Source organism: Agrilus planipennis, unplaced genomic scaffold (assembly GCF_000699045.2).
Source record: "Agrilus planipennis isolate EAB-ADULT unplaced genomic scaffold, Apla_2.0 scaffold34, whole genome shotgun sequence".
Taxonomy (NCBI): domain Eukaryota; kingdom Metazoa; phylum Arthropoda; class Insecta; order Coleoptera; family Buprestidae; genus Agrilus; species Agrilus planipennis.
The window spans coordinates 768,954-794,049 of record NW_020439170.1 but is presented as its reverse complement, the minus strand read 5'-3'; the positions used below and the strand labels follow the sequence as shown (position 1 = coordinate 794,049).

At 34.5% G+C, this 25,096-nt stretch overlaps 1 protein-coding gene across 2 annotated transcripts in view; it reads left to right on the top strand.

The window, feature by feature from the left end:
• Positions 1-25,096, top strand: part of LOC108735128 (protein c-ets-1-A) — a 235,407-nt gene that overhangs the window by 126,940 nt on the left and 83,371 nt on the right. Inside the window, exon 1 of one of the 2 annotated variants that reach the window (XM_025977947.1) lies at positions 3,232-4,218. The exons of the other annotated variant lie outside the window; for it this stretch is intronic. Within the exon in view, the coding sequence (XP_025833732.1) occupies positions 4,143-4,218 (76 nt within the window). The 5' untranslated portion in view covers positions 3,232-4,142. Of the gene's footprint in view, positions 1-3,231; positions 4,219-25,096 lie in introns of those variants that run through there. 2 annotated transcript variants of the gene reach the window in all.

The window sequence follows — 25,096 nt, the reverse complement described above, 5'->3', positions numbered from 1 at the left end:
GTGAACCTAAAATTATTAACAGATCTAATTTAATATAAAATCTAGAACATGAAATGCCTTTGATACTGTAATATTTAACTGACTGTTAACAGTAAATTTCTTTTCAAAAATTGTATGTAATCCCCTGTTTTATTTGAATTTTCTTGGAGGTAACAGAACTAAAATTTTGGAGAAAGATGTACGTCTAACTCTATTTATTACGGTTTTGCAGTACAGTAGTCAGGTAGAGGTACCTGCTTGGTTGGGTCACTTGACCTGCCCATATAGTAGCCCCCCGTAGACGCTCAGAATGTAGTTTTTTGATGATGAGATCAGATCTACGAAGTTTGTCAATACCAATTTGTAAAGGAATACCTTTTGTGTGAATTCACAGAATTCGGAGCCTTTTTCTGCTGTTCGAAAATTGCAGGTGCAAGGGTCATCATCCCTAGTATCAGTTCCTTTTATGAGTGTTCGTATTTGTACATGGATCTTTCATTCATTCGCTTATTCATTCACTCTGATCGACGGACGTAAGGAACTGTTAGTAAAAGATGAGTTTTAGATTTGCTAAAGGAATTAGGTGCATGCCTTACCTGTAATACATACAATGTAGGTGTATTTTGTACCCATGTGTAGGTGGTAGATGTCTACAATGTGAGCTTTTTTAGTACCAGTAATTTGAGACACATGTAACTCTCTCCCTATACGAGCTTTTGGTTCTCAGATGGCTGAATCAAATCATTAGAAGAAAAAATTCATACAGCGTATGTTATATGTCAGGGGTCGGTAAGCTATTAAATTGGAAGAGCCATTCGCAATAAAAATATTCTTTCATGGATTTCAAATAGCCACAAAATTTAATTCGGCTTTTACATTTTATTTCAAATTTGTATCGGATAAAGAAGTGGTAATTAAATAAAATACGACATTATTTATTAGTGTTTATATATACATACAGTATTATGTTGAACAATATTGAAATTATATTAAAAAATCAATGTGAACGATGACCTTGTATTTCTCTAGAATGTTTTGGTACGTTCGGCACATAACTAGTAGTTTTTAGTTTAAGACTTCACAATAAATTTTGATTAGTTATTTGGCTTCTTACCTTGTTCTTTATTGAGTACATTAAAAGAGAAAAATTGCTCGCACGAATATGCTGACCCATCGTCAGCACTCCAAAAGCTTTTTTATCTGGTCATAGCCTTCTGGAAGATATTCACGTATCGAAATTATGTGCCTCAGACTTGGAAATCCCTTTCCCTGTCCACTTATGTCGCGATATCAAAAGACATTTCCGCATTTCCAGCTCTTCTAAGTTACTACTTGTAAATTTGGAACTTCTCAAATCGTTGTCTTTTAAATCCAGTAATTGCATTTCAATTTAGAAATTCGAAAAAGGTTGTTAAAGGTGTAACTTTGGCGCTGTACGGGTGTAAAATATGGACAGTGGGCGCGGCGGAAAAGAAAAGGTTAGAAGCGTTCAAAATGTGGTGTAACAGGCGAATGATGAGGATACCGTGGATAGAGAAGGTTAGAAATGAAGAGGTATTAAAAAGAATGGGAGAACAGAGGACTCTATGGAAGTCAATAAGAAATAGGCGAGATTGGTTAGTAGGACACCTCAGGCATGAAGGTCTAGTCAGAGACAACTAGAGGCAGAAACAGAAATTAAGAGGGCTAGAGGTAGCCCTAGATTAGATTACTGTTCACAAATAGTTAATGATGTGGAATGCGTTTTGGTTTTAAGGAAATGCGAAGATTAGGTCAGGATAGGAAAGAGTGGAGGTGCGTATCCAACCAGTCTTCGGACTGACGACCTTTTGATGATGAATTGCATTTCAAAAATAAAGAAGCATTGATATTAAATGGAATAAAATTTAGTTCTTTGATGTTTTCTTTGCAATGAATTAACTGATCAAATCGTTCAGCAAAGTCATTCTCCATTGTTTTGATCGTTCTTGTGAAGTAACCACCAGCGTATAAGTAGAAATACTGTTTCAATCCCTATGATTCCTTAAAGTTTTTTAATGTAATAATGTGTCCATCTCCATATCTTCTGCCAAAAGAAGCAATTCATTTTCAAAACCAACTACTTCTTCTAATAATGAAAATGGAGGGTAACGTCAATCATAAAATTCAAGTCTGTTGTTTTAGGTATACGCGAACGCTGCGCGATTGTTTTAGCTTTTATTTCTTTTTGATATGTACCACACTCAAGTGTTAAATGAAGATTAAAATGAACTCATGACACTATAAACTGCTCTTTATTATATCTTAAAATTACTTTAAAATAGACTTTTTTCTTTGTTTTCTTATCTACTCTCTTCCTGTACGAGCGGAAGTCGATTTTTATAAATGCGGCATCATAGGAAGTAGTAGATTCCCAGCGCTCTCAAAGATATAAGCACAATTTATGAAATGTTATGTTCTCTGATATTTAAGAATCGTTTACTTATTAATACGATATCTTATTGCTTTATTCATTCCCTTAACTAACATTCTTTTAAAAACCAAGTATATATTGGTAAAGAGGAAAAGGATTCGTTGGACTAAAGGGCAGCTCCTTCAAAATTATCTTTTGAAGTCGAAGAAATTAGGTAAAATTTCCATGTAATTTGAACATTGCACATAAAATGTCAAGAATCTGAGTAAATGGGAACTATTGATATTGATAATCACTTACTCAGTCAATAAACAGTCTATAAAAAGTGATTCTTAAAATGAGGGTTCAGTTTCTTCATCAATACGGAAGAAAGGAAAATTATAATAATATTACAAAAAGAGAAAAACAATGAACTAGAAATCTATTGGATGAAGGTACCTAACACAGGAAACGAAATCATACTAAAAGTTCGTAAAATCTCAAAATCGTATTATCTAACATCTATGAAATTTTCTTCGAAAATCAAAAGGAACTTCACCGAAAAGTCTTCTTCTTGTTAATCTCGGTACTCATGTTTATTTCGAACGAACGAATAGAAAAAAGCGAGTTAGATCTAGTGAGATAACGTAACAAACATTAAATTTGCTCGTTAGTTGAAACAAATGGCTAATTAGTGGTAGACCATTCAGAAAACAGCGGAATATAAAATGGAGCGAAATAGGAGACGTAAGGTAAGACAGTACGCATACATACTTATACGTATTCATGGATCTACATTCATAACAACGTAGGCGAAAAGCTCGAGCCAGTTGTAGTGTTCGGTCATCCGAATTCTCACGGTTGCCGAGCAGTGTTGAGCTCTTGGCACAAACTACATCGGCTCCCCGGGCGAGAGTATTCATTCATAACTATTTGTACACATGGAGGGAGAAGCGAACGCTTTTGGAGCCAACACAAGCCATTCAAGTCGGGAACTGCACAGGTGCTTTTCGAACATATAACCAACCTCTTTGTGTTCGTTGGTATACGACAGCCAAGCGGCAACGGCAGAAATCGCGTTTTCTGTACGCTCTTTTCGGTCCCGTGTTCCTTTTTCTTTACGCAAACAAAAGGCGCGTCTTTTCCATGGAAATCCGACATCGTGTGGCATTTATGTACACCATGGTGCGCGATTATTGTTATTATTATCGTCACGATTGTTGAAGACCAAAACGAAAACAAAACGTCAGGATTGTGAAAAACTCTCGAGTACATCTTCTTTTTTGTGGAAATGAGTAAGATACGATGATGACGGTGCTAAAGAGATGCGAAGCATTCAGTGATTTTCGGTTATTGAATTAAAGTGGGAAAGACCTGCGACTAGTACGAATATTAGAGAGTTTTAAACGTGGCCCATCTATTTAAAGAATGTCAGAAATAGAAACATGACGGTTACAGTTTGAAGACAGAAAGCGTATGCAAAAAATCGAAACATCTTCATTAAGAAACAGTCACTAAATTCTGGTCGATAATCCGCGGGTTTTGTTCAATTTTTAAAAATAGAATTCCGAAAAGGTTTTTTCTTCCAGGTACTTCCCGAAAATGTAAACTCTTCTTTCGCGTTCGGCGATTTAACGCGCACGATTTTTGTGTGAACAATGAATTGAATTATTGTGCATTGCTTACATTATAATAATAAATATCTCCATAGATGTGTGCCGTTAATATCGAAACCATTTGTGTACTCAGTGCCCTTGTTTGACTTCTAAAGTGTTAGTGAAAATCTAGTCCTATGTATATAGATTCGGGTGGCGTTTACCTCGGGATGGGAATAAAAACAATGAAGGCGTTTAATAGACCTAAGCCAGGTAAGATTTTATTCTTACTTTTCTTCGTCTCCTCTCTACGCTTCAAAGGTTTACGAAACCATCGCATCGCATCGCATCATTATACAAAGGTTTATGCTGATAGGTACCAATATTTATTAATGACTTGAAATGGGGTTTTCAATATTACTTACGGCAACACAAAATAAAAAAAAATAATAACTATACAATACATTTATACTTACAATCAGTAGTAGTTACAAATGTATCTAGTCAATATTAAACATTTGATGAATAAATTACTGCTATTAGGCACCAATTCCGTGATAATGGGGTTTTTGGCTTGATTTGAATTTAAGAATTTTGTTTGCTACAATCCGAAGCAATTTTACTACGAATACGTAGATACATGTATTTAAAGAAAAATATAATAACGGAATAATATTTTGAAATTTATTTTCCTATATGAGTACCTGTTCCACGAGCACATTTTATGAAGTCACTTGGCTGAAATACAAAAACACGATATTCTGCGTAATCTGATTTACGTATATCGAAATACGCTTCATGTAGGCAATCAAAAATACTTGACAATGCGCTAAAACAATAAATTATACAGTAAAGGTGGTAATGTTTTATGTTAAGTACAGACCAACACCATCGTTTCGCCTCTTGTTATGAAGTTTTATCAAGGTATATTCTTTAGTCAATTAAAAGTTGTTTCCAAATAGTTGACGGTACTTTGATTTATTTGAAATACGTACATTTAAAATGCGACTACAAAATAAAAATACCTATTTTTATCTTGNTTGGCCATTGAAGGTATTAGAAGCTTAAAAAATTCAACTGAAGAGAGCCCAAAAGATTCGAAACTCCTTGGAAATGGATCATTTAAAATATTGGATCAATATTGTTGTCCTGGTTCCGTGTCATGGTCCATGTAATTTTGAAGTTCCAAATTGATATCAGCGCCTGTCAAATCACCACTTATTGTACCTTTAGCAAGGAACTACGAAATTTTATGAATTAAGACAAAACAGCCTGCAAAACGATATCGAATTATTATAAAATATAAATAATAATAAAATAATCCAAAATTCTTAGAAAACCATTCGAAAAACGTCACTTATTGGATGAACCCAAAGCTAAAGAAACTGTGGATTTTAAAGCATTGTTATAAACAATATTGGAATTAAAACAAAGAAAAAAAACTAGGGAAGTTTTGGGAAGTGGTGGTGTAGAAAGTGGCCAAAATTATATATAAGAAAGTTAGCAATGTGCAGTCTATTTAATACAGTGTGAGAGAGGTAAAGTGAAGGGTGGTAGGTAAGATCCTGATCGTGATATTTTATATATGATAATCACCCTCGGTATCTTCTGTATTATTTTTTTTGCAACAACTTCGTTTAAAATTGAATTGTATACCTCTTAATAATAAGGCGTAGTTAATAACATTTTTAATGTCGCACTGTCAGTCTGGAATACAGTCTATTCCAAATTACTTAACAATACATTGCTTAAAAATTGAAATTAAGAGTAAAATATGAATAGTTTTGATTATTTTTTCAGGACATACCTACTTATGTAGGGAACACATTTTAATTTCACATTGCCCTATTTTTAATAATCATCATAAGTCCTAAGGTTGGTTGGACACGCACCTCGAATCCTTCCTATCCTAAACTAGAACATCAACAAATCGAGTACCCGGCACATCTCTAATACACGCGAATTCTTCTACATACAGTTAAAAAGTCTGTCCTCTGGTTCTGTTTCTCAGAAAACTAGCGGTCCAACATAAATACGTTATCTTGTTTTCTAACCAAACTTCCAAGAAGAAAACTTCATCTGTAGGCTCGTTATATTAACATTGTTATTATGTTCGGCTAATTTACACATTCGGTCTGATAACGAAAACTAACGCCGAACTCATACGACAAATGGCAAATATTACATAGAATATTCCGTGCGCTTCATACGCGAATGGCTGCCAGGTAGTCATGGAAAAGTGGAAAACCTTCCAGCTACAACGATTGTATTGCTGCATATCAATATTAGTACTCCGGTTGATCTTTGTGCTGACAATAATAGTGGTATCTACATGTTTAATAAAAATAAAACAACGGAAAAAGAAACTGATTTGTTGCTTCTACAGTATCACTTCTATCAATACGGTCTTATTGTCAAGAGTACATTGAATTAGTAAAATTTAAAATATACCTATGTGCAATTTATACCTAACAATTCTAAGGGAAGTAAAGGTCTAATTCTAGTTAATTATTAACCAATTTTACATTCAAATCTGAAAAACAAAAAACCTTTTGGTTTTGTTTCATAAGTTGTATTTATTATTTTAACTTCTCAAACTAGAGATTCGAGTACGGCTTTTACATAATAAATTGTCTCTTCATTTCATTCTATTAATTTTTTTCGGAACAATTGCCCGCAGCGATAACGATCAGTTTGAGTTTTTAGTCGAAACTTAAACATCAATTTTCGCTGCGGCAGGCAATATTATATTATGGAAAACAGCAAACAGGACCGATAATGTATTAGGATCATAAGATTATGGTAGGAAAAGACAGCACGAACGAAGTACTTATGGATATCCATCCAGTTTAATATAGGTACGTACGTAGAACCGATATCTTCTAAACAAAAATTAAAAAGTTTGACATTTGAAGTTGAAATTTTCTTTAACTCGAATTTTTGCTGGTTAGAAGACACTTTTTTGTATCTAGAAGATTAATTATATTTTCTCCTATGAGATTAAGGTAAAGGGCTAGATGTTGGGTGGGTGGGATCGAATGAGGAGGTCTCCCCCACCACTCTACCATAAAAAACTCGTGGCGGTCTCACCCCCATAAAAAGTTATGAGGGTTAAAAGTTGATTATTTTGACAATTTTCATACACTATAATTCAAATAAAATTCAATAAAACAATTATTTTCAAGCGAGTGGAGGTGGGGGATCGAAAAAGGGTGGTCACTTGAACAANATAAAGATATTTAAATAATTTTTATATAACTTTCTCAATATTTCTATGTATTTTTGGCATGTTTATTAACTTTGAATCCCCATAACTTTTTATGGGGGTGAGACCGCCACGAATTTTTTATGGGACAGTGGTAGGGGAGAGTTCCCCTTTCGATCTCCCCCCACCCCCTTCGGGGCCATCGTCTAGAGGTCTAGACCTTTACCGAGATTAAATTAAATATTTCCGTTAAAATCCAAAATCTGCATGAACGTGATGAGTTAGAGGTGCTGCACATTCAAAAGCACAATTTTTGAGAAACAATTTATTGAATTAAATCAAAAATAATTACAATGCATACGTTTGATTTTACTCCATAATATTGTTTCGATGTTTCCTATGTGTTACTCACATTTTAAAAAATTACCCATCCGACTAACATAATTGACTCAAAATTATTTTGGCATAGTGTTGGTCCAGATTTCGTCAAAAATGATCCAGTTGTCCGTGTGTTAATAATAACAGAAAATACAATACAATTTAAAGCACATAAATTAGTCTTAATCAGCTTACAAAAGCTGCACTTTGTTGTAGTTTAATTGACGCTTGTAGCTGTAATGATCTCGAGAGGTCCGAATGGGGGCCCTTCTTTTAATTAACTTTCGCTTTCAGATTGTTTAGTCGAAAGTATTATTGTTCGAGTTCTTTTTCGTTTTAGTGTTGAAATATCGTACTAATTACGGGTTCGTTGTTAATGTGAAAATATCGAAAAAGTTTAAGAACCGATATGTTTTATCGACTTAGTTATCTACCAACCGTTAGGCCTAATTACACAATAAAGTTACTGAATATTCTTAAAACTTAAAGGCTTAGCATTCAGTTAATTATTTTCTAACACGTAAAATTTCGGACAGGACAGTTATTGTAGATAGAAATTATCACCGTGGATAGAAAAGGTCAGAAATGAGAAGATATTGGATAAAGACGCTGTGGAAGTTAATGAAGAAAAGGATAAAAGAGAGACACGATAGAAAAACACCTTCTTAGTTATGAAGGGCTTCTTGGAAACATTGTTGAAGCGGAATGAAATATGAAGGGGAGCAGAGGGAGATATAAATCAGATTACTATTCGGAATCAGTTTGAGATGTTAAATGTTCGAGTTTTCGTGAAGATTGGGAGTTAGGGGTGCGTGTCAAAATAGCGTTTGCTCTGATTTAACAAGTAGCATACATGCCGCCCCTAGTTTTTCGTTTAAAAAATAATACGTGCATATATCAAGAAAGATGTAGTCTATGGCTTTGAATAATAGGACATACACTTATGCAGACTGGAGATTTTTTGTTTTGGGTTAGTTTATTTTCAGTTCAATGTAAGGTACAGCGGATTATTACCAGCTGATAATTTTTAAATATGATCCGTTACCAGATAACCACAAGTTCGACTAAGAAGAGTTCCTATAGTATAGATATTTAATATTTGTCTACATAAGGCAGATAGTGGACTTGTCCCCTTTTGTGTTAGTTTTGCCTCACGATTGTCATGAAAAACTCACAAGGCATTTCTTACTTTAGGATCGCTGATTTGTTTACCATTTTGAAGTTCGCTTGGCAAAATTAGTAGGCAAATATCGGATAGTTACCCGTGAACGCCAAAAATTAGGCTCGATCCGAGAAACCCGAAACCCTTCATTTGAAGTTACCACTCAAAAATTGTAACATCTGTTAGGAAATTCCTAGCTGGGCTCAATATGCCACTGGTTAATTGCTGACGATGTTCCCGAGTCGCGGGTAATTTTTACTTACACCGCTAATTCGCATAAAGGTCTAGTCAGAGACATATTGGTGGCAGAAACAGGAGTTAGGAGGGGTAGAGGTAGACCTAGATTAGATTACTGTTCGCAAATAGTTAAGGATGTAGTTTTAGGGAAATGTGAAATGCTCAGGATAGGAAAGAGTGGAGGTGCGTGTTCAACCAGTCTTATAGGGCTGACGACCTTACGATGATGATGATGACTGCTAATTCGCGGGGTAATTGTCCTACGGTTTATATACAGTGTAAACTCTTCATAACGTCACTCGATTTAACGACAAACTGCTTAAAACGTCAAAATTGCTTTATTTTGGTTGGTTTACATTGTTTTCTATACAATATTACACTCTATATAGCGTCACGCTCACTCTATTTAACGACAACAATGCGGCATTGTAAAACATTAAGCAATACTTTCTAAGTTGACAAAATAGATAACAACTGCAGCTATGTACGTTGTTGAAGAAGACGATCCTGTCCCTCCACCAAGCATCAAATAAGCACTTGATGCAGCGAAACTATTAAAAAAATACTTTTTACATAATCAAATTAATCCAGCAGTATCTCAAGATGTGAGTAAGATACATAACAAAATACAATTAAAATATGGGAGCAGCAAAAAACATCAGACGAAGATAACAGGCTATACGCAATGTATGAATAATGTTCGTGTGCAAAATCTGTACTATATTGGTAAATGCATATTATTATAGAATAGTAAAATAATATCTTTTATTTCTCTGCATGTAGCGACCACTCTTTTTAACGCCGAAAAATGTTCAGTCCCTTAAGTGTCGTTATATAGAGTTTACACTGTATTTGACTACTAATTTTGCCATGCTAACTTCAGAGGTGATTTTTTTTCATGTGAGGATCCTCATGAGGAATCTACGGAGAACCCCTCTATTGTCATATGCTCCTCGTGTGGCACATGTGACCTACACGCTACATGAGGCATGCTCCCTAAAAGTTCTAGTCGGGCATTTACGGTCACAACACGTGGTATATTTTCCCACAAACTTTCCTTTCGTATGTTTAAAATTTAGTTTTTTGAGATGCTTCGATTGCCCAACATTCCCTTTTGCTCAACCAGACCCATTCAACCTTGTCGTCGACAAGATTCACATCTAACGTTGCTAGTTTTTGATGAAAGCATAATTTATTCTTCCAGTTTTGAAAGAAAATGTTAGCACAAATCCATACTGTTTGGTATTCGTGCGTACCTGCGTACCAATGACGGGCAAAGCGCCAAATACATATACTAGGTACTACTCGTTTCGAGTCTAATTGGAAGCTAATAAATTCTTAGTTGTACCGATTACGTTATCTACCGTTTTTCTGTGAATGAATGACTACGTAATTGATTGATTTCTCGTATAGCTACAAGAACGTATACACAAATGTACAGCAGGTAAATGTATCCATGTGGATACTTATATAATTGTACATATATGTAGGATGGACATAGACGCATAGATTCATACGTGAATCCATTGAGCAATGAGCAGCACACAGTATTTTAAACTGGGTAGAATTTATTCATATCTCGTACAAATGTGACGCATAGAGAGACTACGACGAACTGACGGTCGCCGGAAGTAACGTTTAAGACCCATCAAATTATCCTATTAAGTTTACATACATATTACGTTCCATAATACACTCAGTTTCTAAAACCTCCACACCACAAAGGCATAGTGCTTGTTATGCTACAGTTTTAAAAAGAACCACCCAAAATATGCACCTATGTGTGCATTTATTGTACCTAATGGTGGTATGACATTCTGTAGCAATAAAATAGTTAGTTGATGCGACATATGGTAAAGGTACCTTCAAGGATTGCACAGGATAATGGTCATCAAAATTGAGATGTCTTGTTCGTATTTTTAATATGCGGAGCTACAAGGTGAAGATGTACCCACTTCTATTTATTTTCTATACTTTTCATAATTTTAATAAAGTTAATGGGTGTGATTTCTAAATCTGGAATCATATTTGGCATATCCTTTTTTCCAAGATTTCCTCGGTATATCACGATTTTTATATATCTTAACCTTGAAATGAGAATGATGTTATAATAATTTGACTTACTTTGTATTAAGATTAGAATATCGTAAAGAGTACATCGAAAATTGGCAGCTATGTTTCTGTTTTTATTTTTATTTTCAACCCGCTGTAGTCAATACAGTTCACTTTTTCCAGCGCATATGATCATGGTAAAGATACTTACCTTCCCATCGAGATTGTCTCTTGTTTTGTAGGGTAGCGGCTGGTATGCTGGTAAAATGGGGCATGAAATAAATGATTCATTTCTTCGGGCGTATTCATCTTGCAGGAAACATGTTTGAAATGATTATAGTTACATAGTTAGTCCTACGACAGGGTTACTTAAAATTTCATATTTTGGTAGGTCAAAGAAGGGTTGAAATTTCGTCTAGAATAAAACTTTGGTACATATTTATCACCTTTAGGTATATTACTGTCTTAGTGTAATAATTTCTTTGGAAGACTATTTGAATTTTAAACATTTGCTGACGGAAGAAGTGACTTATTTTGGAAATAACTTGTAAAATCGAAGCTTTTTGTTTCGTTCTTATGTTAAAAGTTCGAACTTTTCGAGTTACGCAAGTATCGCGTAAGATCCAATGCAATAACAACGGTCTCTCAAATAAAAACGAATGACTTGTTATATTTATGGTCACAGTTGGCGTGCCTGCATTCTGTCCCCTTCGCGGCCAGTTTGGTCATTTTATTGGGCAGGTGAAGGGTTTCACTTATTATTTACCAATAGGTACGCGCACAAACCTTATGTATGCAGTAGATACACATGCAGAACAGCTGCTTAACTTCTATTAATAAATACTAATCATATACTTTTGCAATTTTTAATCGATCAAGTCCAGATGCAAAGCGCAATATGCTTCCAATCGAAAGATATATAAATTATTTAATTAAAGGAAACGAAAGTAAAGTTTCAAAAATATATATTAATTGTTCACAACAATTGTTTCACCATAACATTGGCTTCTTCAGGTGAAGATATTCTGATTAAAATTGTTACAAAATTAGCATAAATACTAAAATTTTAAAAAATGTAAGGGATGGGAACAACGAAAGGGGGAGATAAAGTAGGACATTAAGTTTTTGAAGACAAATTTAATAATGGAGAACTATTTACATTAGTTTGATCATTTAGTAAAATATTTAATTTATTGTATTATTTAGTGTTTCCTTTACTAATTAATTTATAAAACTCATACTCATATATAAATAAACGACAAAAATTGTAAATAGGTACCAATCAAAAAGTATAATTGACATTTCTAAAACTTACCACTTAAGTCGATCGAAGGTGTCCAGGCTCTCCATTTTCTCAAATGGGCAAACAGTGGCAAAATGGATATCATTTGGACTGTAGACAACTGCAAAAAAAAAAAGAAAATTTGCTTTTCTTTGTATTGTTTGAAATATTTTGTTTATTGTACAGCTTTTGAAACAACTACAATTACAGTTACTTAGTTAATTAGTTTGTATTACAAAATGAAGTTTTATAATTGTTCGACGTATTTAATTTTGATAACTAATATAAGTAGGCACTATTAATAATGCTACTAGATACTAAGTTAGTTTTTTTATGTGTTGTTGTTTAAAAAAAATCTTTTTTATTGCTAACTGCATATTTATATTTTTCTCATTTCCTTAATTNGTACTGAAGTGCACTATAAATATATATTTATTTTCGATAAATAAAATCGGTAAGTAGTCGTTAACTTAATTATCGGAGTTGATATGAACGGGAAGGAACTCGGCTAGTACCCGGGAGGGAATTTCGACTATCTATATTTTAACCAAAACTACCTGCAGGTGGGAATTCGGCATCACCGGTTTGGATATGAATAAATAAAGAATTTAGGCAGGTTCGGGTTGGAAGGTTTATATTTGTGAATAGAGCAATCACCGACGTTTTGCCTCTTATTGAGAGTCTTTATCAAAATATATTTATCTAACTGACCTTGATAAATCCTTCCAAATAGGGACGAAACGTCGGTGTTGGTTGTACACACAAATAGAAACCTCCCAGCCCTTAACTGATAGTGATATTTTTTACAGGTCTAATAAGTACTTCTCTGATTTTCATTTCGGTTTACAATTGGACTATTTTCATAAATAAATATCGTGAATGTTTAAACAGAGAGTACGTACATATCTATAATGTTTTTCGTATTCTGCGCTCGTTTACTTTTAAATATTCTTTGAAATTCAACGACGTGAATGAAATACTTGATAAACCTTTTTTGCATTTCGACTATCTAATATAGGCACAAGCACCCACTATTTTTATCGTCACAATACATTTAACACAGTAAGCCGATATGCATGCAAGTGTATTTTCGATGAGCTACCTACGAGCTCGCCTTGCTCCGTGACATACAAGTTCATACAGACATAAATACATACATATAATACAAACATACAGTAGGTATAATCATGATAATGGCATTGTCGCGAGTCATTGCAATAAATTGGTATATATTTTGTGATTTGTGACCTTAAACGATGGAATTTAACAGGGCGATCCACCGTTTGTCGCCGTAACGCATCGTGTTCCTCTATGTAGTCTGTCCGTCCGTCGCTGTCGCGTCGATTGAACGGCAGGTGCTTTTGCTCCTTTTCAATTTGTTATTCATGACATGTGCTCTGGTTGTTCGCTTACTTGTCCATGAACGTTCAGCTCGTGCTCACTGTAGTCTATGCTTTTCTTTTTTCTTTTTCAGTATAATACTAGCATGAAGGTCTAGTCAGACATATTACAGGTAGAAACAGGAGTTAAGAGGAGTAGAGGTAGATTATTGTTCGCAAATAGTTAAGGATGTCCCGTAGGAAAAATTTCCATTGAACTTCAATGGGAATCAATGGAAAATTTGTAAATTCCATTCGAAACCATTTGGCATAAATGGAAAAATAATTGTTTCCATTTACAATAATTCCATTAATATTTACATAGGGAAAATGTCCATTGATTTTCAATGGGAACCAATGCAAAATTTATAAATTCTATTTAAAACCATTAAATGNTAAACTCCATAGAGTCCTCTGTTCTCCTATTCTTTCTAACACCTCTTCATTTCTAACCTTCTCTATCCACGGTATCCTCATCATTCGCCTGTAACACTACGTATATGAAAGTATAATTGAATAAAAAATTACTGTTTCCAACTAGGGAATTTTAAATTAATGTAAGGAATGTCAAGGAATTGCAAAATTCGATTTGAGTTGACTCGACACCCTGGTCGTGTGTTTCAGTATCTGGGTTACCTCACAGTTCGTGGTATGCATATAAGACCAGCTCCTATTTATTAGTTAATTACCGGATATGGAGGAGTATGTTATGTATGTATGTGTATGTAGAATAGTGCATCAGCCGGAGTATAGTGTGTGAGTATAATAATGTGTAAGTGTTGGGTCTCTCCGCACATCAGCGTCACGTGACGAACCAGATGAAGATCATTCACGTGCTCAAGTTGTGTGTGTGCTTGCTCTTGCTCCTGTTTATTTTGAGAGTACACTTACGTCTATTGCGTTTACTATAGTTATGATGGGGATGCTGGTTTTATACCATCTATTAATAGCAGCAGGGTTGCTGCAGTGCAATGAGGCCGATAGAGGAAGGAAGAGGCAGCCTTTTTACCCCCCTCTTATAAGTACCGGCATACATGAAATGATATAAGAGAGCACTTGAATAAAATTCGGTTAATTCTATTTTAACCGTGTAAGTACCTACGGTACCTTCCTGATATTAGATGTGGCATCGACATCCCCGTGATAATAAGTGATAAATTGTATGCACATCGGAAAACAAACTTTCAGGTTTCTTTCTTTTTCGATTTCCCTAACATTATTTCTTTAGAATCCTTCATGTATGTAGTTTGACATTATTAAATTTTAGTGACTTTTAAAGTTTATCCTTAAAGAATCCTGTTTCCTTAACTATTGTTTGTCAAAATCGTTCTTTTGACTTTTACCTGTTTGATATTTTCCTTTAACCCTCCGTTTGGCTTATTCTTTTTTTTGAAATAACGTGAATATCTATCTCTAATCGTAAATAGATAATTTCGAAAAGCTTCAGTCTTCTACAATTTTTGCTTACGATCGGATCCCATCAGCACGTCGTAGACAGTTTCAACATAATACAAATCCACTCTAACTGCTGCATTAAGACAGCGTTTCCTGAATTAATACAAACTGCGTGCTAAACGCCATCTGTAGTATATGTGGAATTCAAAAATGTTCAACAAGAAGGCCCATAAGGATATCGACTTCCATCCAGGATTAGCTATGTCTAGGATTTAGTTCTACAAGTTAATATTCCTTATGGAACTTGTTGAACATTTTTGAATTTTACTAAAGGTAGTAATATGCTATAGATGGCGTGTACCACGCTGTTTGTACTTATATATGAATAGGAAAGTAAATCGTACCGAAACTTATCAAAATTCAAGGATTTTATGACTTGCTTTCTGGGATATCCTCCTAATTTAAGAAATAATTTTTCTATCGATTTTTAAACTTTTTATTTCTGTTTTTTATTTTCGAAATAGAGCATCAATTATTTATACTGCAATTTATGAGAATTTGTATAGTGAATCGGACTGTATATGATTGTAGCGTCAGAATAAAATAAACTGCGGTTTTACCTAACATTCCTTAGTTTAATAAGTGTAAACCTGAAGAATCAATGAATGAATCGGATTTGCTATGGTTAGTTATTTCTGTATAATGTTTTTCTGACGATGAGAATTGTTTATAAACAATTGTTATTCACTTGATTCGATTATTCGTCGGATCTGTTTATAGCCTACTGTATCCTGAACTGTTAACGATGAGTAGAATATAGCGTAACATAGGTATTCGTCGACATATTTTTATAATAAGTACATATATACAACATTAGCTTGGGATTTTTCTTGTAAAGTGTCGGTCTATACAAATAGATAGGAACGGTTATGTCTTAAAGTATTTACTTTATGTGTGGTTTTGTTCATATAGGTCTCAGTATGTATAAGTAACTCCTTATATACTTACTTAACTTATATCGCTCTTTACTCGTTTTGTTTGCGCACTACTTGTATACATAAACTGTGTTTTTGTCAACTATTTCTCATCGTATACTAAATATTTATTACAGTCATGAAATGTTTTTGATTATTTCCGGAAACTTCCCGTAAGTTCCTTTTGTCGTGCAGCTTTATCAGAAGGTATTGTCCGCTGCATGTGGTTTCGTTCATAACATTTTGTCGAAAATGCACTCGCTATTCGAATGCTACCTGTGTTTTCATGAACATAAAGACATATGTAGACAGATAATTTGGTCATAAAATCATTTAAATTGTCAATCTTCACAAAATCATAGGATAGATCCAGGTCCGTTAGTTCAAACACAAAATAGATGCGTACCATTATTCCAAACACTTGTTTGATAGTGGGATTTTTATTTTGCATTTGACAGCAATCAATGATTGTATCATGTATCATGATGATGTATACATATCCACGGCATATTGAAACATTTTGTTTACGTGGCAAAAATACGTATTATAATGTTTTTAATGTTGATTACGGTATTTTTATAGCCGATACGATAACAACGGTCTCAGTCCGACATTTGAACGCTGACTTGTTTGATCGCTTATGTGGTAAACGTTAATGTTTATTTTTAAAGAAGATAGAGAGCGTTGTTATAGCCTTATAAAAAGGGCACCTGCAAGCCATATGCTGCCCTATATACAGCCTGTACCGAATTTAGTTCGTCCATACTATACTAACCATCAGAAAAGTAATCTGAATATAATTCTTTTTAAAATTTATAACCATCAGTTAGTTATCTTTTATCCGATATAAATGCGAATATGGGTTTGCTTGTTTATTACCATTTTAAGCCTTAACTGCTGAACCGATTATCATGAAATTTTGTACAGACATTATTAGGAATATAGAAAAGGACATAGAGTATCTTTTGTTCAGAAAAAAAGTGCTGCTCCCAAGGAATAGAAAAATTTCTTTTCATCGCAATAAAGGATAGTATTTGTCATTCTACCCAAAGTGTATGTTTAACTTACAAAATTAGAAATTTTAGTTTTATCAGCCAAGCGTGGGTCACATCGTTACAGATTGTATCACCATCCCTCTGTCCGAAGATGAAATTTTATTGTGTAGTAACTAATTGAACAATCAGGTTTACAAAAGCTCTCAATTTAGAGTGTGGTAGAGTTATATATATTCTTGCATTATTAAATTAAAACGCCACATAGTTTTGCATCTTGGGTTATGCGAAGTTGAAAGTTTTAAATTTTACGTAATATCGAGTTAAGTTAAGTTAATATTTAGGGTAGATCAGTACATGGGCGTAGACTCGAGCCCACATAGAGCAACGTCTCTAAAACGGTAGGTCACATTGAATTAAAAAAACGCACATTCGTCGAATAATTCGTTTACGTCTCCAGTAGCAGTTTTTAAACTTTCTTAAATATAAACATCTTCAATTAACTAGCATTTTTTTCAATTATGTACAATATTGTTTATATTTAAGTAAATACAAAAGCAAATGTTAATTTTAATAGAAATTTACTTTATAATTGTTTCGGCCTATCAACGAAGAGTATCTATCTAACAGTTTTAGATTTAAATTTCTACTAAAGTCAACGTTGAATAGCAGCCAGGTGTGCTTTTATATATTCATTTATTTGAATAATGTTTCCGAAAGATTAGAATTTGGGACACGCTATAGCTGGACAAATTAACGTTATTGAGCAATCCTTTGGCTGGCCCTCGAATGTTCGAGAGGCAGTCTTTTTTCAGATCAACTCGCCAAATTGTATTATTATCCTCAAGGTAGTAAACGTTTTCAAGCAAGTAAGTGAAGGGAAAATACAACCGCATTTTGGACGGATATGATTCTTAGAATATGTGAAATCTGTTGTTAGCACATACAGATTGCCAGCGAAACAAAGAGCACATTAAAAATCTTTATTTGCTTCAAAAAAGATATCTATATCCATTTTTTTTTTTCGTTATTTTTGCGTACTTATATTTTTTACGTTTAATGTATATTTTGAAGTTATAGAATAGAGTAATAATAAGTTATCATATTGGTCTCTATGTTTTGTGTAAAATATCTGTAAAAATATCGGAAATGGGCGCTAAAAGTCAATAAGAAATAGGCGAGATAGGTTGGTAGGACACCTTCTCGGGCATGAAGTATTGGTTAGAGATATATTAGAAGCAGAAACAGGAGCTAATAGGAGTAGAGGTGCATCTACTAGATCAGATTAATGTTCACAAATAGTTAAGTATATGGGTTGTTCTAGTTTTTGGAAAATGTGAAAATTAAATAATGATAGGAAAAGGTGGTGGTGCATGTCCAACCACTCTTACAGGACTGACGACCCTATGATAGTGATGATGACAAGCGCTGAAAGCGTGTCTCCCCTTTATCTCTACAGCTAAATTATAATAGCATGAAACTACAACTATCTGACAAAACTAAAAATGGCAAAGTTTCTACACATACCCACACAGAGTGACGTTGATTGGAATGGCGTGTTTTTGAAATGAGAGTAACCCAGTTGCTTTTTAATTTACAGAAATTTATGTTACAAAAATGGAAGCTTAGATATACTTACTTAACCGTTTAATGTTCAAAATGTAAAATTCATAAAAAAACTTGTTGGGCAACTGAATGAAAGAGATTTGACACAACGCCAGCAGATCGCAGAGAATAATGCAATGGATTTTTGAAGATGAAAATGAAAATGAAAAATTAATCATCAATAAGGCTGAGCAATGGTGCAGTATAAAACTCACATGGACTGTATTAATGCTCACTTCAATGTCAGAAAGTGAAAGTGGCGAGTTCTTCAGAGGTCCGTCCACCTCGAATGCTGGATGAGTCCAGCCCTTTAGACCCGAATCTTGACAGCATCAGGCCGCCACTTCTATTTACGCGATCGAAAAGTAACCACGTGCAAGCCGAACTTCATATGTCATATAAGGCTAATATTTTGGGTTTTATAATCCTTTAAAAATACATACTATTTTGTTATCAACAAGCTTTTTTAAAGTTACAATCAGTAGAAGAAAATCATTACACCAGAACTAGATAAAGTGTTGTTGCAAGCAAACGTACAGAACTTGTTGCCTTTTTAGCAAATCGTACGTTCATTAGTTAGAAATTAATGTGGATGGAAATGATTTGTCATACCATCCACCTATCATTTTTTGTGTCTAATTTTACTCGTTCCTAATTAACGCAGTGATATCGGATTTATGCAATCTTAAAAGGAGTGCAAATCATTCGTGTTATTATGCAGTTAGCAATTAAAATAACAAACTTAAGATGCCTAAGCTTCTTTTAATTTTGACGCAAAGAAGCTTACGTATGCCGATGCATATCTTTTAATGACATGCAAGTAACGGATTTTCTTTTGCTAACCGCGCATTCCTGCGGGAGGCACCTGGTCGGCGTACCTACTGGGATTGGATGTACGAACCAGGAATTCATATATATGTATCTATTAGATTTTAGCTGCATGCAGAGCACTTGTAAATTAGTCATTGCATTCTCGTGTTCGACACCTTCCGTATACCTATGTATGTATATCGCTTATTCAAATAATTTGATATTCATTCATTATTCATCTAACTCAATTAACCGATGTCTTTAAAAATCTTCTTGTCTGATCTCCACGCATGGTAGTTTGTAGCACAGTAGTGGGTAGAGTTCACTTCCTACTTATACGTTTCTTCTTAATACATTACAGGCAATTTATTTGTATGGCAGGAAAAACACTTCTGCTTGATTTCTTTTATCGACTTTTAGTACTAAACATGTAAATTCTAGGCACTTATTTCACCTGAGACCAATAGAATATTATTCAATATTACAAAAAGCCGAAATGATAAAATGAATAACACAAATAATAATAAGTTTGTAACTAAGGATTTTCATCTTTTCTCTTAACATGTTTACTTTGCAAATAGTTTTAGAAAATTCAGTCCCGTATCTAAAAAGGAAAAAAGAAACAATTATAGGATGAGTTCTGTCTGTCAATCTATGAAGACACTCTTTTTGTCAAGAACACGTAGAGGTTTTTTGCTTAATCAGATTTGTAATCTTATTAAGCTCTGAAGAAAAACTGTTTGGAGAAGTAATCTAATCTATTATAGATCTTCCTCAGCTAGTATCTCTCTAACTAGCCTTTCATGTCTTACGATCCTATCTCTTTTTTTTCCGACTCTTTCCACGGTAATTTCATCGACCTTGAGAGTAACCGTTTAAAATTTTCGTTTGATACTGCTATCCCCCTTACATGGTGATTAGTTACGAGTTTCTGTACCCATCGTAGACCTGCTGTGAGTTACTACCTGAAACCTTTGGATTATCGCTGCAATTTATATATGTTATTCTTCCGTTTTGGTAGAACACCTGATGGTTAATATTCATGTGCCGTCACATTATTAAAATATACAAAATGCATCTACGATGAGGCACTACTTTTACCGAAAAAAAGTCAGGTTGCGTAAATCTAGCTACGTCATTTTATTATCACCACCATCGTCGTAGGGTTGTCGTTTGATGAGTGGTTGGAGACGCACTCATTCCCGTCCTGTCAAGTCTTTTCATTTCCGTAAAACGAAAATCACTTCATATTCCTAACCATGCATATTTCCAACAAGTAATCCAGCCTAGGTCTTCCTCTGTTGCTTTTTTTACTCCCATGTCTACTTTCAATATGTCCATTTAATCCACCTGGCTCGCCCATTTCTTATTGACTTCTGCTCTTCTACTAGTTCCAATATCTCCTCATTTTTCAATCTTTTTATCCAAAGTATTCTCATCATCTACCCATAAGCCACATCTTAAACTTTATCGTTTTCGAAGCAGTTTTACTCAACCCTGTTTTGTGTCTCTACCTCTTTTTCCATTGTAACTTATCTGACTTCATATTAGATAACAAAAATCGGCAACTTTTAGAGAAAAAAAAGAGGAATTCGCAACAGAACCGAGTCGTGGTAAAGCTATTGTAATATAAATTGGTTACGAAATCGTGTTTCGTTGGCGATGGTTCACATTCAGTTTCTGCGAACTCATCAATGGAGCGCGCTCGCTAGTTTTAATGGACAATCAACATAGTCCGCGGCCGAATTGATTTTCCACTTTCGCTCGAAATAGCCACTGTCGTTTGAGCAAACGACCAGGTGTCGAACGCAAAAGAAAGAAACTTCTAGACTGACCTAGGCCTGAGCCTATACTCTCTTGCTCGACTGCATTACGTACTCCAGATCTATACTGCCGCATTTCTTCATCTTTCTCCTTCTCTTACATGCCTTGATACCCTTGTGTCTTTTCCTCTCTTATTATATTTGCAGTCAACCATCCACCCACCCATCTACACCGGTCGTTCTTTGCTTGTGTTTTAGAGTATATTTATTAATAGACCATTATGCCAGGCAAGCTCTGTTGGCCACATGGCACTGCCCGCTGTTGCTGGTGACGTTGCCTGTTGGTTGTAAGACTTAATATCCAGTTTTCTCTTGTGGATAAAAATTTTATGAGACCTTCGTGTTCCTGGTTGTTTTCTGGTATTCCTGTTGCTTTTTTATTACGGCCCGCGACCGAAATTACCGTAAAATACCCGCCTCCTTTTGTCACAGATTTTACTGCAGAAATTTATCCTTTGGTTTCACGAGGATAGTAAATATTTTACTGGTTGGGCTTTTCTGAATGAACCAACGCAACACCGTAAAGAATCAAGCTAATCCACCAGCTCAATCCTATAGGTACCTACGTACTATATATAAATTTAATTATTCTACTACTTACCAATAGGTCCATGAACTTCTTCTGCCTAAATAAAAACTTTATTAGACATACACACTCCGACGTTTCACCCTTCTTCAAGGAAGTTATGGAGTCAAAAAATAGAGTACTTCAAAATAACTTTCTCTTTGTAACAATAAATTAAAATTAAAACGTAATATTAAAAATTTATTCATCAAAACTTAAGTCTAATAATTTTAATTGTTTAAAAATCATTATCTTAAACAGCAGAAAACATATTTAAAAAAATCATGTTGTACACCGTTATACATAGTAAATTAATTAATTCATTATCAGGAAGATAATGGAAATTAATTAACACTTCTATCTCTTCTAATCCTAGGAGCCATTATGTATAAATATACACGTAACCTATACTACAAATCTTCATTCGTTACACTTGTGTACACATTTGCCAAAAAATGTAGTGTTAAAAAAATTTATAAGCATTGTACATATTGGTCACGTAGAGATGGTGAAAAACTGAGGTCAGTAAGTTTTGAAGTACGTGAGGCACGTGGAACAATCCAATGCTAATGTAGGTACATGGTATGGCGTGTACCATACGCTTGTTATTATTACTAGGTATCTATGTAATGATAAGATTAAGGCTTAATTAATAGAATAGATTACTGTGTTAATGTGTGGAAATGGCAAAATTGTATTAAAGTAAATAAGCGTTCATAAGTCCAGCTTGCGCTGGATGGGTCAAGTCAGCATTAGATCAAAATATCGTTGGAGAGAAATGCCGCTGCTAATAGCTGCCATATGAAGTATACAGAGATTTGATTGATTAGAAATACTTGCATTTAAAAGGCAAATACAAAATAAAAAATACCTATTTTATCTTGTATCTAAATACTTTTTTGAGAAAAGCATTTTGTATTTTATTTAAAATAATTTTCCAAACGTATTTTCTATTTGTAAGATGCAAAATACTTTTTTGTTGTTAAAAGTTTTTTTTTGAATAAAAGTTGCTCGTATTGAAACCATTAGAAGTCGAAAAACAGGACAAAGAGACATTCCATGAATACGTTCTAATTCTTTAACTGAAAAGAGCCTAACAAGTCTAAACTCCTTGGAAATGGATAATCTAAAATATTGGTTCGATATTGTTTTCCGCGTTCGATGTCATGGTCCAGGGAATTTTGAAGTTTCAAAATGATATCAGCTAAATCACCACTTATCGTACCTTTAGCAAGGAACTACGAAAATTTAAGAATTATGACAAAACAGCCCGCAAAACTACAAGATATTGTGGTGTGCTAATAAATGCATATAATCCAAAATTCTTAGAAAACCATTCGAAAACTTCACTTATTAGATGAACCCAAAGTTACAGAAACTATGGATTCCATTTCTTTCTCTTATTACATCAGAAACAAAATGGGGTTGTGAATATTTCGATATGAAATGATTGATGTTGATTTTACATCAATAAAATTATTTCCAACCCTATTTTGGTTCAGATATTTCACGCTAAACAAACTATTTTGGCATCAGTGTCGTTTTTTGATCATTAAGTTACGGTAGGAAAAGGCAACACGAGCGAAGTGAGTGGGCGGTAGTTTTGGCTTTCCTTTTGTTTATAGGAATGTGAACCTAAAAGTATCGGGCGGAATTTACGTACCTGTAAGACCTAGGTCGCTGGAGTATTCCTAGCGGAATTTACACAAACCCCTACAATCCCCCAGGAATACTTGAACTCCATTATTCGAATTTGATAGAATTTCTTTCTACTGTACTGGCTTTATATGAATGCTCGCCCAGGACCTTTACAGGACCTCATTGAAAGCAGCCATTTATATTACGAATTGGCTGGGATAGGAACGTATCTACGTTTTCCTCTAAATGATCCGTTTTTTTAAGTCGTTTGAATGCAAAATCTTGAAAAGGAAAGCTTTCCATCCTCCGAAAATCTGTATTTGAAAAAGTATTTTGCTTTTCTGCATGTATATATCTACCTACGCATGTATCTACGTATCTATATTGTGTAGGCATATATGTACTTGTACGTTACATAATAGGTATATGTTGTATGTATTTGTGTCTGTGTTAAAATGTTGGATTGGAGAGGATTGGACGCGGTGGCGTGGTCGCGGAAAGCCGCGGCCGAGCCAACGTAGAGAATGTACGCGCACCTACGCAGACGACGGCCATAGGCTGAGAGGATTCTCTGGGCCGCGACGTGGACGGGTCCGCGACAGCGCAGCGATCAGCGTTCACTTTTATGCCAAAATACTTCATCACATCACAATACATTCACATGATACATACGTATACCTCTAAAACTGCGAGACTTGTCTCAGTGAAGATGGCCCAGCTGCTGAAAATTCACAGTTTATGGATTTATGCCATGATAAAGAAAATCCTTTCTGAAAGGATATTTCATTGCTAGCTACTTTTTCTGGTAAGAGTATTCATTTAAATCAAATGGTACCGGATACCTATTTGACACTTTAATTGTTGCAACTAAGGAGAGGTGATATTTCAGAAATTGCTTGGTCATTTTTCTTTTTTTAATAATGAAATCTGTTTTGGAGTAGGTAAGTCTGTTTCTGAATAAATAGGGAAAGTATCTGTTATGTAATTCACTTGTCGCACGGTCAGAAACCGAGAGACTCATTTGTTCTAGTACTCAGCGTACTGGACTGTCAGCAAAAGGAGATTTTGTGTGCAGATGCACTCTCTCGTTGCAATGCGTGGAATTTAAATATTGAGTAGTAAAAATATTTGGGGCAGCTATTAAACGCACCATCCACGTAAGCATATTGATCGCATGACAGAGCAATTCTGAATCCTGACGCATAGGTGCATCCAGACGGAATTTACGTATTTTCGGACGGAATTGGCACCAAGTCAGGGATTTCACCGATTGCAAGGCGAATTAGAAAAGACAACAGAAAGCGAATATTATTTTCTCCATTTCTTCCTCTTATTTTGGATGGATAATGCCTAGTTCCCTCCCATGTACCTCTTTTTAATTAGGGTTAAAATTTTCGGTATGTCGAATTCCCTCCTAATTATACATCAATTGCCTCCCAGCGGATGACCTTGAGTGCTAATTGCCACTATAAAGTCATAAAGAGTTGTTTAAATAATACAGCCTCACATCACATATTAATCTTAATATTATTCATATATTATAGACACCACAATAACAATAATAATTTTATCAGACTACCCTTCTATTGGTCAAATACAAGACAAACTAAAACTAATAAAGTTTTTCTGGATGATTGCATCAAAAAGCTAGACG